General features: G+C 28.3%; 1 protein-coding gene and 1 long non-coding RNA gene across 3 annotated transcripts; both read left to right on the forward strand.

The window, feature by feature from the left end:
- The first annotated feature begins 3,857 nt into the window (after nt 1–3,857).
- Nucleotides 3,858–4,832, forward strand: LOC140987001 (uncharacterized). Of its 2 annotated transcripts, XR_012177019.1 has the most exons (4): nt 3,858–3,973; nt 4,092–4,167; nt 4,318–4,405; nt 4,565–4,832. It is a non-coding gene; the product is annotated as an uncharacterized lncRNA (long non-coding RNA). The 2 variants fall into 2 exon arrangements; XR_012177018.1 differs by having other exon boundaries at nt 3,954–4,167.
- A 6,496-nt stretch (nt 4,833–11,328) lies between these two features.
- On the forward strand, nt 11,329–13,533 carry LOC140986620 (protein C2-DOMAIN ABA-RELATED 4-like). The gene is made up of 3 exons (XM_073454925.1): nt 11,329–11,584; nt 12,375–12,470; nt 13,065–13,533. Exons 1-3 carry the CDS (start codon nt 11,474–11,476, stop codon nt 13,353–13,355), a joined length of 498 nt encoding a protein of 165 aa, XP_073311026.1. The 5' UTR covers nt 11,329–11,473; the 3' UTR covers nt 13,356–13,533.
- Nucleotides 13,534–13,756: the final 223 nt, after the last annotated feature.

Below are 13,756 nucleotides of genomic sequence, written 5' to 3' on the forward strand. Positions count from 1 at the left end.
TAAATAATCAATGTTGTGATAGAAGAACGATCGACACATGATGTTTTAGCTATTATATTAGATATTTTAGAATATCTGAGTTACAACGTTATCACTAACTAAAAATTTTGACAAAACAAGAAAGACTCGATCAATCTTACAATTATTTTAAATTATTTTCTTTCTCACATTTCCAAATAACTCATCTTCTTATACAAGATTGGAATCAAGACATGGGATGTAGAATCTTGTCTCGGTTATTGAAAAAGTTTTGAAGTAAATATTTTAAAGCCTTTGGATGTAAGATTATTCATAAAAATTATGTATTTTTATTTGAAATAGTCATGAAAATAAATATGTGATCCGTAAGAAAAATATTAGCACTTTCCATTATACCTTTGTATGGTTATCTTTGATAAGTACTCATGATGAAGTTAATTGTAAGCTTGGTTAAAGAATTCGAAAGCCACAATCTTTCAAGTACACACACAAACACATTGAGTTTTTGTGTGTTAATAGACTTTCTATGTGTGTGAATGAAAAATGAAGAATGATGAGTTGTCCCACATAGAAAAATCAAAGTAGTGTAGAAAAGTTTATATTGTGTTACACTTTATGAAATTGTAAGAATGATTGGTCAAGAGATTTTTTTTCGTGCACGTCGACGCAAGGGGTGCACATCATGAGCCCAATTTGAACTAGAAAAGACTTGATTTGTGTCCAAGCGTACGAGGGTGACCTGTGTGCGTCAAATGTCATATCGATCAAGGCCAAAATCGCCTGGCTAGGAGGGGCTATGCCACGTTTTACAATTTTTTTCCCTTGGAAGAGACTTTCCACATGCCTTACACTTAGTGCTCCATCCATGTGACTGGCTGTTGCTTCTTCGCCTGCCTAATGATGACAACTTTTGGCATTTCGTATAGATACTTTCAGCTTGTATAAATAGAGTATTTGTGAAAAATCACTGCGGGTCTGTCCGTTGTATCATTGAAAACAGTCGTCCGGTTAAATTCTCGAAGCACATGTTAGAGGGGACAAATCTGTTTTAAGGAAATTATACTTGCTACAGGTCTCGGTTTGGTTTTGTTATTATATACATGATACTCATACTTTCAACAGTATACTTATTCTGTTTTTTGTTTTGACTTCACGAGTTTGCTTCTATAATTCTGTTATTAGCAATTTCTTTAACACGTACATTTAATGAAATTTTTTCCTAAAAAATAATATTTTTAACTCAATTCACCATATATTACACATTATATTTTTTTATAAAAAAAATTAATATTTTTCTCTTAAATATGAATATATTACATAATATTTATTCATAATATAACTAACAAAAATAATATTTTTGCGATGAAAATATTACTTATGATATAACAAGCAACATTTTTATTAGTCGGATCGGGGATTCGTCTTTGTGATATGTGAGATTGTTTGACAAGAATTTTTGTGATTAATAAATCAAACGATATTAATGTTTGTGAAAATAGAATTGAGAAATTAAACTTCACTGTATTCTAATATCTTGAATTTTACCCAAATTCAAAACTACATTCGGGATAATATATATATTCTTTGCTAATGCATGCAATTAAAAATATACCATGGATAATAATACCTAATAAACCCCAAAAAGTAGTAGTTTTATCATATTGGATATATTAAGTTATTCTTAACAACTCCACCATCACACAAATAAATCAACACCGAGAAAATAAATAAATACTCGTCGCTTTTCAAGTATCGACAATTTATGCAATTAATACTATTTGATTCGAGAAACTTAGCGACAAAGGTAGTCATGAGAAAGGTTTTAAGTTCACGAAAGACGGTTTCACGAGTCAATTTTGTGAGATATGTATTCTATTTAAGTCGCACATAAAAAAAACATTATTTTCTTTATCAATTGATTATCCATAGATAAATTTCCCTTTTCTTCTGAATTGATTTTGCTTTATATTACTTAGATTTATTGAGTTTTAAAGGTTTGGTGTTCTAAAACATGACTACATGAGTACACAACCAATAACAAGATCAACTAGATAGAATCAAATTTTTTTGTACCAAAGTTTAAAATCAAAACAACATATANAATTCTCAATATATTTTAAAATATTTAATTTTAAAAAATAAAGTGGTTAACTAGTCAGACCGATTTTTAATAAATTCGTCGGTTCACGACCGATCCGACTGGTTCTTAGCCAGTTTTGACAGATTCTGACCGATTTGACTGTTAAATGGTTTATAAGTAGGTCCGGACCAGACCAAAAGCCAATTTTCGGTCGAACTGATCGAACCGACGGGTCTGATCCCATTTTAAAAACACTGATTTGTACAAATCAAAATTGTTAAATTGTAAAACAATATTAGTTTATGTTCTCTCTTTTTATTGGGAAAATTGTTGGTTCCAAAAATCTGATAATCGAACTGTTATTTTGATTATTTTAATATTACATTTGGTTAACTTTATATTTGAGATTATTTGTGAAGAAAATTTAAAATATTAACTTTATTTTGAGATTATTTGTCAAAAAAATTTTAAATATTCTTGACAAATAATCTCAAAAATAAAGTTAACCAAATATAATATTTAACATAATCAAATATAAGGAGATAATTGAAGAAAATAACTGTTTGAATATGTTTTGTGATGTGTTGAAGATATTTTATAACATATTGCAAGATTTGAAAAGATAATGTCTATCTTGAATATGATGAGTTGTTCTATATAAAGGAGTGTTTGATCATTTTGAAGATTCCCAAAGCGTGGTCATATGTGGTCGAGGGTGGTCATGAGCTTTTAGTGTTATAATATTTTGAGAGAATATCAGTTGTTGTGAGTGACTTTTTGTGAAGAAAATCGAAACTGTTTATTATGTGTTGTGACATATGTTGAGACAAACTACTACCAATTCCACCTTTCATTATGTTTTGAGAGCTTTTCAATTGCTGGTATTATACACATGTTCTAAGCCTTGTGATTCATTCCTCAGTAGAAAAAAATACGCATGTTATCGAATGGAGTTTGATCAAAGTGAACTTGAAGACGATCAGTGCTCGCCAACAGAAATCTATTGAATGTGATCTTCATAAAGACATCATTAGTAAACATGAAGTTTTTTTATTTGAACGAGTCCTTGTATTATTGCAACAACATTGAAGTTGAGTGGATTTTCTTGATAATTAGGCGTGACCTAGTGGATGTAGGTTGATTGGACCGAACCACGTTAAAATTGTATATGTTCTTTTTTTTTTTTTCAATTTTACATTTTTTAATTAGGCTAATTGTGAAAAATTAGCGAAACAAGAGAAAACAGATCATGAATTGTATGATCAAATACCTACCACTAAGTTTCTCTATACTTAATTTTTTTGATCTTAAATAATTTGAGTAAATTTTTTACAGATAATATTTAAATTAAGTACTTTGAAGATGAATTTTATAAACTTTTTGGATTAAATCGAGATAGTTATTTTTGAACTACAAATGAAACCAGTGGTTTACTTAATTAAACAACTCATATATTATAATATAATATCTAATATCCTTTCAAAAAAACAAAAAAAAAACAAAAAATTGTGTAAGACGATCTCACATGTTATATTTTGTGAGACGAATATCTTATTTGAGTCATTCATGTAAAAGTATTACTTTTTAAGCTAATAGTATTACTTTTTATTGTGAATATCAGTAGGGTTGACATGTCTCACAGATAAAGATTAGTGAGACCGTCTCACAACATGCCTACTCAAAAAAAATCTAATTTATATGATATAGACAATTTACTTTCTAATGCAACCTTTTTTTAAGATAATCAAAATTTCTTTTACACCCCATCTTTCTACGAATGAAGAAAGTTTGTTACAGAAAGTTAAAAGCATTTATTATTCTTACCAACCCTACAAATTAAATCTATTATCCTTGCCACAATTCATCCATTCCGCGTGCCTTGCCATGTTTATATATTATCTACTATGAGTAAAAGTACTCCTGGCCTGATATATTTTCAAAATAAATGATTAAATCTTGTGCAAGTTCATACATAATTCTCCAAAAACTTTTATTTCTTGTTTATTTAATCTTTTATTCTCTTTTACTTTAGGGTTTCGATCTTGAAGATTTAACAGAGATGAATGAACCACCAAAGTATGCTTATGCATATCCCTATCCTGCTCAAGGTGAATTATACTTCGAAAAAAACTATGTTTTCGTCTTTCTTTTTACGTATCAGAACCACATAATTACACTACCAAAAGGATTTTTCGAAAGGGATTTCGATTAAACAGCTTGAAATGATTTGTTTTAGTACATAATTTTAATTCATGCAGGTCAATATCAAGGCCCGCCAGTGATGGCACCGCCACAGTATTATGCGGCACCGCCTCCCCGGAGTGAAACTGGTTTTCTTGAAGGATGGTGAGTACCTGAACCTCGAGACCTTCCTCTCAACATGCGAAAAAATAAAATTTATGAATCTTTTGAAACCAAAAGGTTTAAATTTTGTTGTAGAATTTTTCTATATTTCGATGTTTTCGATTTCAATTATTTTGACTCGAATCTGATAATTCATGCCAGTCTCGCTGCTTTGTGTTGCTGTTTCCTGATTGACGAGTGCTGCTGCGATCCCTCCATCATCTTCTTATGCTGAGAAGATTTCATTGTGAAAATTAATTATGGGTTTTGCTCATAATTAATTATTATATTTATTGCATTATTGTGTAAAATGCTTGAGTTTATTCAACAATATTATTATATTAACATGTGGATTTTGTAACTTTACGTTTATTTTTCATCATATAATTAGGCCAATTATGGTCTTTTCGTCTATTAAAATAGATTTTATGATCGATTATATNATATTTTTTGGTTTACGTGAAAGTGATTGATTTACGGGTGATGTCCCCATAGTTTGAATTTCTGAGAAAAAGCGATAAGGAAGAATGACTTTATGCATACATTTGAAAATTTATCGGATTCAAGATTTACCAAAATAAAATCAAAATGATTTGGGATTTGGAGCTCATTGGTCTCATTTCTTGTCGGAATAGTCGGTTTCTTCGGGTTCGATCTTCCATATCCACGTGAGTTGTAATAAAAATAAAATAAAATAAAATCAAAATATTAAGTTTAAAGAATTGCAAACTAAAATAACTAAAACAACCTAACTCAAAAAGTAATTCAAACTAATTATTAACAATCTTATAAAAATTATCTCTACAAATTTTCAATTTTAATATAAGTTTTCAATGTTTTGTGTGTGTGTGTGTGTGTATAAAATAATAATATTTAGTTAGAATTACGTTTTGAGTTAGGTTGTTTTAGTTATTTTAGTTAATATGATTTTTTTTTAGTACGTAGTGGTATTTTCAATATTTAAAAATAACTACTTGACTTCATGATATAATTATAATATAATAAATTCTCCTTAAAATATGTACTTTACATAATTTAGATCTTAAAAAAACTTCAAACCGATCCACCGAATTTACATACATACAGGATCCAGTTCGGGAACTCCACCAATTGATATATGAATAATGCTAAAAATACAACAAATATATCTTTATAACGATATTTACAACCATTATATCACGAGATTTTGTATTCAATATATAGCGAGAATTTGACCAATCAAATTTTTTGGTGTTATATATAACATCACTCTTGATATATAAAGACAAATTAAAATACAAAACGCGTTTGCCTTTTACACGTCACGTTTGCACTTTGCACCCACTCCAATCCATTGAAGCATAAAGCTGCGGAGCCAATTTCAAACGACAAAATTCTTGGTCTTATTATAGAAATATGAGTGCGAAATTAACCTCATCAAATAGGTATTTTCTAACTTATTATGTTGTGCGCATATACATACACATATATAATTTTATTTTCAAAATAAATGAAATGGTCTCATATGATCTCAAAAAACATCTCCAAAAGATGTCCGAGTCGGTGAAGTATGTGACATCTGACAAAAATTTTTGTGTTAAATAATTTAAGACTATTTGGACAAAATTACTAGATTTGAATTGCTTATAATCATGTATTTTTGTATTAAGTTTTATGGTTAAACAACATTGAAGTAAAGACTAAATTACATAAATTTTGTGTGCTTCACAAAAAAGACAAAAACTTGTGTGAGACGGTTTCACGGATCATATTTTGTGATATGGATCTCTTATTTGAGTCATCCATGAAAAAATATTATTTTTTATGCTAAGAGTATTAATTTTTATTGTGAATATCGGTAGAGTTGACCTGTCTCACAAATTTTTATTTGTGAGACCGTCTTACAATATACCTACTTCACAAAAAATTGTGTTTATAAATATTATTCAAACAACTATTGCGTTATTTTTGTCAAGATATCCAAAAATTGGAGATTCTCGTAAAAACAAATATCACAATATTTATTCGTAAACGACTATAATTCATTAGTTCAAAAAAGACAAATTACTAGAATCTATTGTCGAATACATACAACCCTAATCAATGACATTATTGTATTATTAATTATTCTAAACTTCAAATAAGGTATTTGGAGGTTTTTTTTGAATCAATTCCCCTAAACTGAATCTTTCGATCCAAATAAATTAATTTCATCCATACATGATTTACAATTTAATATACTAAAAAAATTTAAAATTCAGTCGAAACAATTAATTTGATATTGGTTTTCCTACATAGTAACAATTCATATCCATAATTTCAATTTAATAATCGATAAAGATTAACATAATATATACTAGATTAAAAATGTAATCGCCACATTTTCACTCGCAACTTGGAGTTTGGCCAAGTCTTAGATAAAAGTACTACTTGATCCTCATATTGTTAATTACTATATACTTTAATTTTTTTAAAAATTAATTTTCCATGACAAAAGGACTAGCAGATCTTTATCTATGAGATGTGCCAGCCTTATTCATATTTACAATAATAAGTAATATTTTTAATATAAAAATAATATTTTTTTATGAATGATCCAAATAGGAGGTCCGTCTCACAAAATTGACTCGTGAGACTATCTCACAAAGTTTTTGTGCACTTCCTATGTAACATACGCAGCCCCATCATAATTATTATTACTGAGAGTACACATATTAATTAAATGGGTGTATGAGATTATTTTACGGATCAATTTTGTGAAATAAATCCATACATAGACCCAAACTATGAATAAATATTAAGTTTTATGTAAAAAAATATTGATTTTTATTGTAAGTATGAACTGAGTTGAGCTGTCTCATGGATAAATATATTTGACATCATCTCATAGGAGATTTAACGGCACAATATTTATATTTAGAAAAAATTATATTCTTTGGAGAAATAATATTTAACACTACTTTTAATAAGTGCAAATGAATTGTTGATTAAAAAAATTGAAGTTAATAATTTAATCAATAAAATATTAACAATTTTTTTTTATATCCTAATAAATATCGTATTTTAATTTTGATAAAAAAAAATGATAAAGTGAAGATTGAAGAAGTGATGATAAAATGAATATTTAAAAAGATACGAAATCTTGAATTCACCCATGCTCATATAAATGTTATATCTTAATTATTATATGATAATTTGAAAGATTATTATTTCTTCGCAATCCACGTCAGAATTTTTTTAATTATAATCTTTGATACTTTTATTTTTCTCGCCAATCGAGCTCAGAATTTTTTTGTTTATTATTATTATTATTATTATTATTATTATTATTATTATTTGGAAGAATATAATTTGTACCCCTCCCACATTCATCGTACCATACCACGTTACTCGTCTCTCTCCCGAAAAACATAACCTCTCCTATAAACAGAAATGGGAGGTGATATCTTCCACCGGCGGCCATCCTACATCTCCGCCTGCGTGACACCGTCGTGTTCTCCGGTGAACGAAGAATACTCCCGCATCCAGACAACCCAATACAAGTGTCCGAATCTGAACCGTCGACTGAGGAAACTCCTCGGCAAGATCGGCATTTATGGGAATCGGAAACCCATCACCTTCCAATACGACCCCGTCAGCTACTCGAAGAACTTCGACGATGGCTTCCGCCGGGATGATGAATAAGTAAGGTGTCAGTGTTCGAAGATGTATATTTAGGAGTCACTGATTTACTCTCTTTAATATCATTTTCCGGTTCTTCTTGTTTGAAAATTTTTGGATCACTTTTCTTAAGGTTTATCAGTTTTGCGATGGTTATTAATAATGCTTTGTTAAGTATAATGTCTACAACAATCTTATTGTAATGTAGTAAGAAATTGGTAGCAAGATAATATATAATCCGATGACTCTTCTTCGATGTGAACGATGAGATTCAACATCTTTACGTCATTTCATGTTTTGTTCAAATTTATTATAATTCGAGTTAAAAAAATAACTATATCATTCTTATTTTTCAATTTACCGTCTTTCCAACGAGCCAAAGCCATATCTATTTAAAGTTAAATTTTTGAAGGAATCTATTAAAATAACTACCAAATCTTTTCTTCCTATAATCAAGCTGGGTTATATAACTAAAACTTTGAGAATGTCAACTTAAATGATTTTTAGAAGTTCCAGTGAATTTGAATTTGATTGACAAATGTATACTCTTCAAAAAAAATTGTAGATATAATATAAAATTCAATTGGATTAAGATAATGTAATAAATATTTGAATACTTATGTAATGTATAGTTTTTTAATTACAAAATATGTATGATTTTACCTTAACTAGTTCCAACTATAATTTATCTTTTGTTTTCGGGAGAAGAATATCGATAATTTTTAAGGATAAGTTTATTTTAGAAAAAAAATACTTACTGTTTGGATAGGATTATTTTCTTGAATTTTGGAATTATTTTCTTATATATNAAAAAAATTTATTATATAAAAATATTTATGTCATTTGAGTTAACAATCAAATGATGATAACAATATTTTGTTGTTAAATTGACTTATTATCTTGGTTAAATGAAACTGATTTTAAAAACAAGAAAATAAAAAATATTTAAAAACTTATATTATTTTGTTTATCATGATTTTAAACAATAATAAATATTTTTCAAAAATTCAATTTTTTTGTCATTTATTAGATAAATAAGTTTTGATTAAAAATTTAATTATTTTTTGGACATGTTAAAAATATTTATATTAAATTTCTATTAACATACATATTTTAAAGTTCTATTAAGATACATAATAATATTAATAATTTATGGACACTTTTTTTAAATAGTTTAAAAATGTAATATTATATAAAAAAAATTATATTTTATTCAGTATGATAGAAAGCAGTAAACATAAAATATATAAAAATAACACACAATTTAAAATCATAATCGAAATTAAATAGAATGTATAATCAATTCAGATACTTAAATGTAGTTTATAATTTCAAGGAACATCAAACTTAAATTTGAATTTTAAAAATAAATTGAAAAGAATTCACATTTAATTATGTATTTATTTCTTTTTTGTTTCAACTTTAGAAAATTGGGAAGCGCATGCACCTATTCTTTTTTTTTTTCTACGCTCGAGCTCCCACAATAATTCATCGATAATATGAGAGGCCTATAAATGCTAGTGATTGATGTCCTTAAGCACAACTCATAAGAACAAAAATAAACTATCTACGGAGAGAGACGAAGAGATAAATTTTAAAAATAAACTGAAAAGAATTCACATTTAATTACGTATTTATTTCTTTTTTGTTTCAACTTTAGAAAATTGAAATGCACGTGCATCTATATATATTTTTTTAACTCTCTAGCTCAAGCAATAATTCATCGATAGTATGAGAGACCTATAAATGCCAGTGATTGAGGTCCCTAAGCACACCTCATAGGAACAAAAATAAACTATCTACAGAGAGAGATGAAGTGCTTAGAAGATTTCAATCGGAGGAAAGCAAAATACTTACAAATTATTCGATAACCGGTAGTAAAGCTCGATCCGCTTCCTTATATTTGTTTATTATGCTCATANTTTGTGAATGAACTTTGGACTGAATCCAAACGAGCGTAGGTTTAAAATTTGTGTATAATTAATTGTACAAGAAATATGACTTCAAGAAAGAGTAAGCAAGGATTATATATAGTAATCATAATTAATTAAGAAATCGACGGCAATATATTAATTTTTAAAGTAAACGAATTAATCCTGTTTTTTAGTTTAATTTAAATAATTAAATCGACAATTATAACGTCATTTCATTTTATCAGAATTACTAAACCCCAATACAAAATAAATTGGCACAAAGCCCCTTGAAGTTATTTTTCCTTTTCTTTCATGGGAAAGAAGAAAGAAAAAGCGCCTTATAATTTTTTTTTTTTAAGAAAAAGCGCCTAATAATTTTGAGATATATTGCTTGTAATTACTATATTAAAATTGAAATTTCGATTTTCACACATTAAACATTTAGTAATTAAAAAATATCATATATCAATTGATAGCGATCTTCAATTTTTTCCTTTCTCGGGTGCTAATTAATGAAGGTAAAAGCTTTAGTTTTAACGAGCATATGTGTAATTGAGTTATTACAGTTGAGTTTAGAAAAACCTTTTATAAGATCATCTCACATGTCAATTTTGTGAAACAGATATCTGATCCGACCAAACTCGTAATAAATATTATTTTTTATGTCCGAAGTATCATTATTTTTCGATGTAAAAATATCATTTTTTGTTAGTAATATTAATGAAAAAATATTGTGTTACGTATACTGATTTGAGTAAAAAAAATATTCGGTTTTTATGTTTAAATAATTACTTTTCACTGCAAAAATATCATTTTTTGTCTGTTATGTTAAGAAAAAATATTGTTTAATATATGTTGATTCGAATGAAAAATATTAATTTTTATGTCAAAATATATTCTCTTTAGTTTATGTTTTTTGTAAGGTTAGCTATTATCAGTAACTAAACAAGTCTCTCATCCTCTACAGGAGGTTACTATGTAATAATAAATGTTTGTGTTTGAATAAAAAAATCTTTTGCTCCAGCCCCTATCATATATTATTTTCAAAATTTTATCTTTTACTGTACGTCATAAGTTAGGAAACGAATTAAGGTTGTGCCAAGTGCTGTTGAAAGAATTTGCGTCGGTAACCATCGGTTGCAATTGTGTGGTTGGACTGTGAGAAGCAGTCTGTGAAATACGATGGATATAACCTGGTGGCACTCCGGACAAAGAGATAAAATGTTTAATTTATTTTTCACCAACTTTCTTTTTTATTAGACTTTTTTTTTTAAAATATACTAATTGGACTTTGCCCAATGCAAATAAATAACAAGGAAGAAGTCAAACTTCGTGGTATTAATTGATGGAACCCCACACTATTAATTTCTAGAATAGAATACAATATTTTGACGTTACATTTAAATCCCTTCTCTCTATAAAATCCCTCAAACCAATTCCATTTATCCAAATTTTTCAGAAAGGTTTTTGTTTTGTTTTTATATTTCTTATTTTTACTGTAATATATATATAATCTGTAATGGAGCATTTGTTGGGTTTGCTGAGGATTAAAGTGCTGAGAGGGATAAACCTTGCTATAAGAGATTCCTGCAGCAGCGATCCTTACATGGTGGTTAGGTTGGGCAAACAGGTTAGTTTATCCATCATTTCTTTCTTGTTTCTTCTTCTTTTAAAAAAAATTAAAAAATCTTTGGATTTTCAGTTCTTGGATTTTTTTATTTATTTTTTTTTATCTTGATTCATGTTAAATGAGTTTGTGTTAAGAATCTTGGTCTTGATCTGTTTTTTTTTTTCCAGCACAAAGGCATTAAATATACCATAGATTGCTTATTTGACTCTGATCATTTCCTGTGCTTCATAAAATCTATATTTTACATGTTAAAATATATCTAAACAAAATAAAAAAGAAACAATAACATTTTTCCTTTCATTTTAAAAAGGATCAAAATTATGTTTGCTGTATGTATACTTTGGGTAATAAAAAGGATCAAAACTATAATAAAAATAGGATGCAAACCAAAATCGACGAGTTATATAACTAAATCTCAAAACTTATCGAAACTTATAGGACTAAAATTGCAATATTCCGATTTTTTTTTAATAATAAATAGTGATATGGAGTAATTTATACGGGACAAGCGAGGATAATGTCAAATTTTATGTATAGTTTTTTTTTTAAAAAAAAAAATAGGTTTTATTCCTAGATATTTTATATCGGGCCCTCGACTTAACTAATGGGAAACTTGGGAGAACAACTTGGTCAAAGTTTTATTTAAAAAATAAACATCCTAGTGGAATGAATTATAAATGATTTCGAGGAAGCTTTCTGGATTAACAATAATTGACTTATGTGTGTGTCAGAATAAATTAATATCCCTTACTGCAAATTCCTAAATCATTCGTGTAAATGTAATATTCAGAAACTAAAGACTCGCGTGGTGCAAAATAATCTCAATCCTGAGTGGAACGAAGAGCTCACGCTATCCATTTCGGATTCCACTATTCCTATCAAAGTGGTAATTTCTTATTCTTTATTTATGATTATTCTATTTTTGAGTTTGGAGGACATATTGAGTCTTGACTGACTCCGATACTTGATGTTAGATGAGTTAAACAAACAAGTTTAGATTTGGATTGGATTTTGCTGTTTTTTCTTGTACAGTACCTCGACATGACATGAGCTTGAAAGGGGTTTAAGAATCAGTTTTCTTTTTTATAAGGGCTAAAATAACTTATTTTGGCTTTTTTTTACCTCATATTGTAGGGTGGTATATGAAAGATCTCTCTCCAATTCGTACATACGACTTTCATCGAATATGGCTTTCCACATAATTCTATATGTATGATTGAGTATGGAATTCTGTTTACTCACTTTAAATTGAGTATCTGTTTCCCTCTCTTTCTTGCTAGGATTGGAAATCCTGTATTTTACATATCCATACGATTGCGTCCTTGGGTTTCTGAAATAGTGTAAAAAGAAGTGCTTCGAATCGTTGCTATTTTAGATGAGCTAAACAAACAAGTTTAGGAACGTTAAAACAAAAATCTATGGTGACGATGATACTCGTGAGAGTCGGATTTCGTTTTCTCACTAATTGTACGTGTTGCAGCAAGTATACGATAAAGATTTATTCACGCCAGATGACAGAATGGGTGATGCTGAATTCGACATCAAAGCATTTGTAGAAGCTGTAAAAATGAGACTCGAAAATGTTCCCAGCGGAACTGTGATCACAAAAATTAAACCAAACAGGGAAAACTGCTTAGTTGAAGAAGCTTCAATTGTTTGGGAGAATGGTAAAGTTATACAACATATGTTTCTTAGGCTTCGCAACGTCGAACGCGGCGAAATCGAACTTCAGCTGCAGTGGATTGATGTCCCGGGATCCCGAGGTTTATAGTTTGTCAAGAAACTTGTACTCGAATGGCGTTTCCAATATTCCAGATTAGGATTAAAAGTGTTGTTTTGCATGGGGAAATGACCTTTTTTAAATTCTATTTCTGAAAAATAATCATCCTCGAGGAAATTTGGGGAAATGACCTTATCATTTTAAAAAAAAAAATCATCTCAAGTGTATTCGATAGTCGATACATGGAAGCGTTACATTTTTTTAAAAAAATTATTTGAACAAAGTTATTTTGCTAATTGAACGTGTGTGAAATATATTTAATCAATAAAATGTTTATAAGTATATCATTTGGAAAATCACGAAATTGATCGTTTATTTGGCCTCATTGAAATGGATTCACATAATTTTTTTTTAGAAAAAAAAGAAATAAAAGAAAATGACCCTTCGGAACA

The sequence above is a fragment of the Primulina huaijiensis genome, chromosome 10 (assembly GCF_012295235.1).
Source record: "Primulina huaijiensis isolate GDHJ02 chromosome 10, ASM1229523v2, whole genome shotgun sequence".
In the NCBI taxonomy this organism is placed as follows: Eukaryota; Viridiplantae; Streptophyta; class Magnoliopsida; order Lamiales; family Gesneriaceae; genus Primulina; species Primulina huaijiensis.

Bases quoted from the DNA above. Each gene is read 5' to 3' on its own strand.
- LOC140986620 (XM_073454925.1), top strand. From the start codon at position 11,474: ATGGAGCATTTGTTGGGTTTGCTGAGGATTAAAGTGCTGAGAGGGATA. The intron at 11,585-12,374 runs GTTAGTTTATCC...TGTAATATTCAG, and splicing joins TGGTTAGGTTGGGCAAACAG to AAACTAAAGACTCGCGTGGT. The intron at 12,471-13,064 runs GTAATTTCTTAT...TACGTGTTGCAG, and splicing joins CCACTATTCCTATCAAAGTG to CAAGTATACGATAAAGATTT.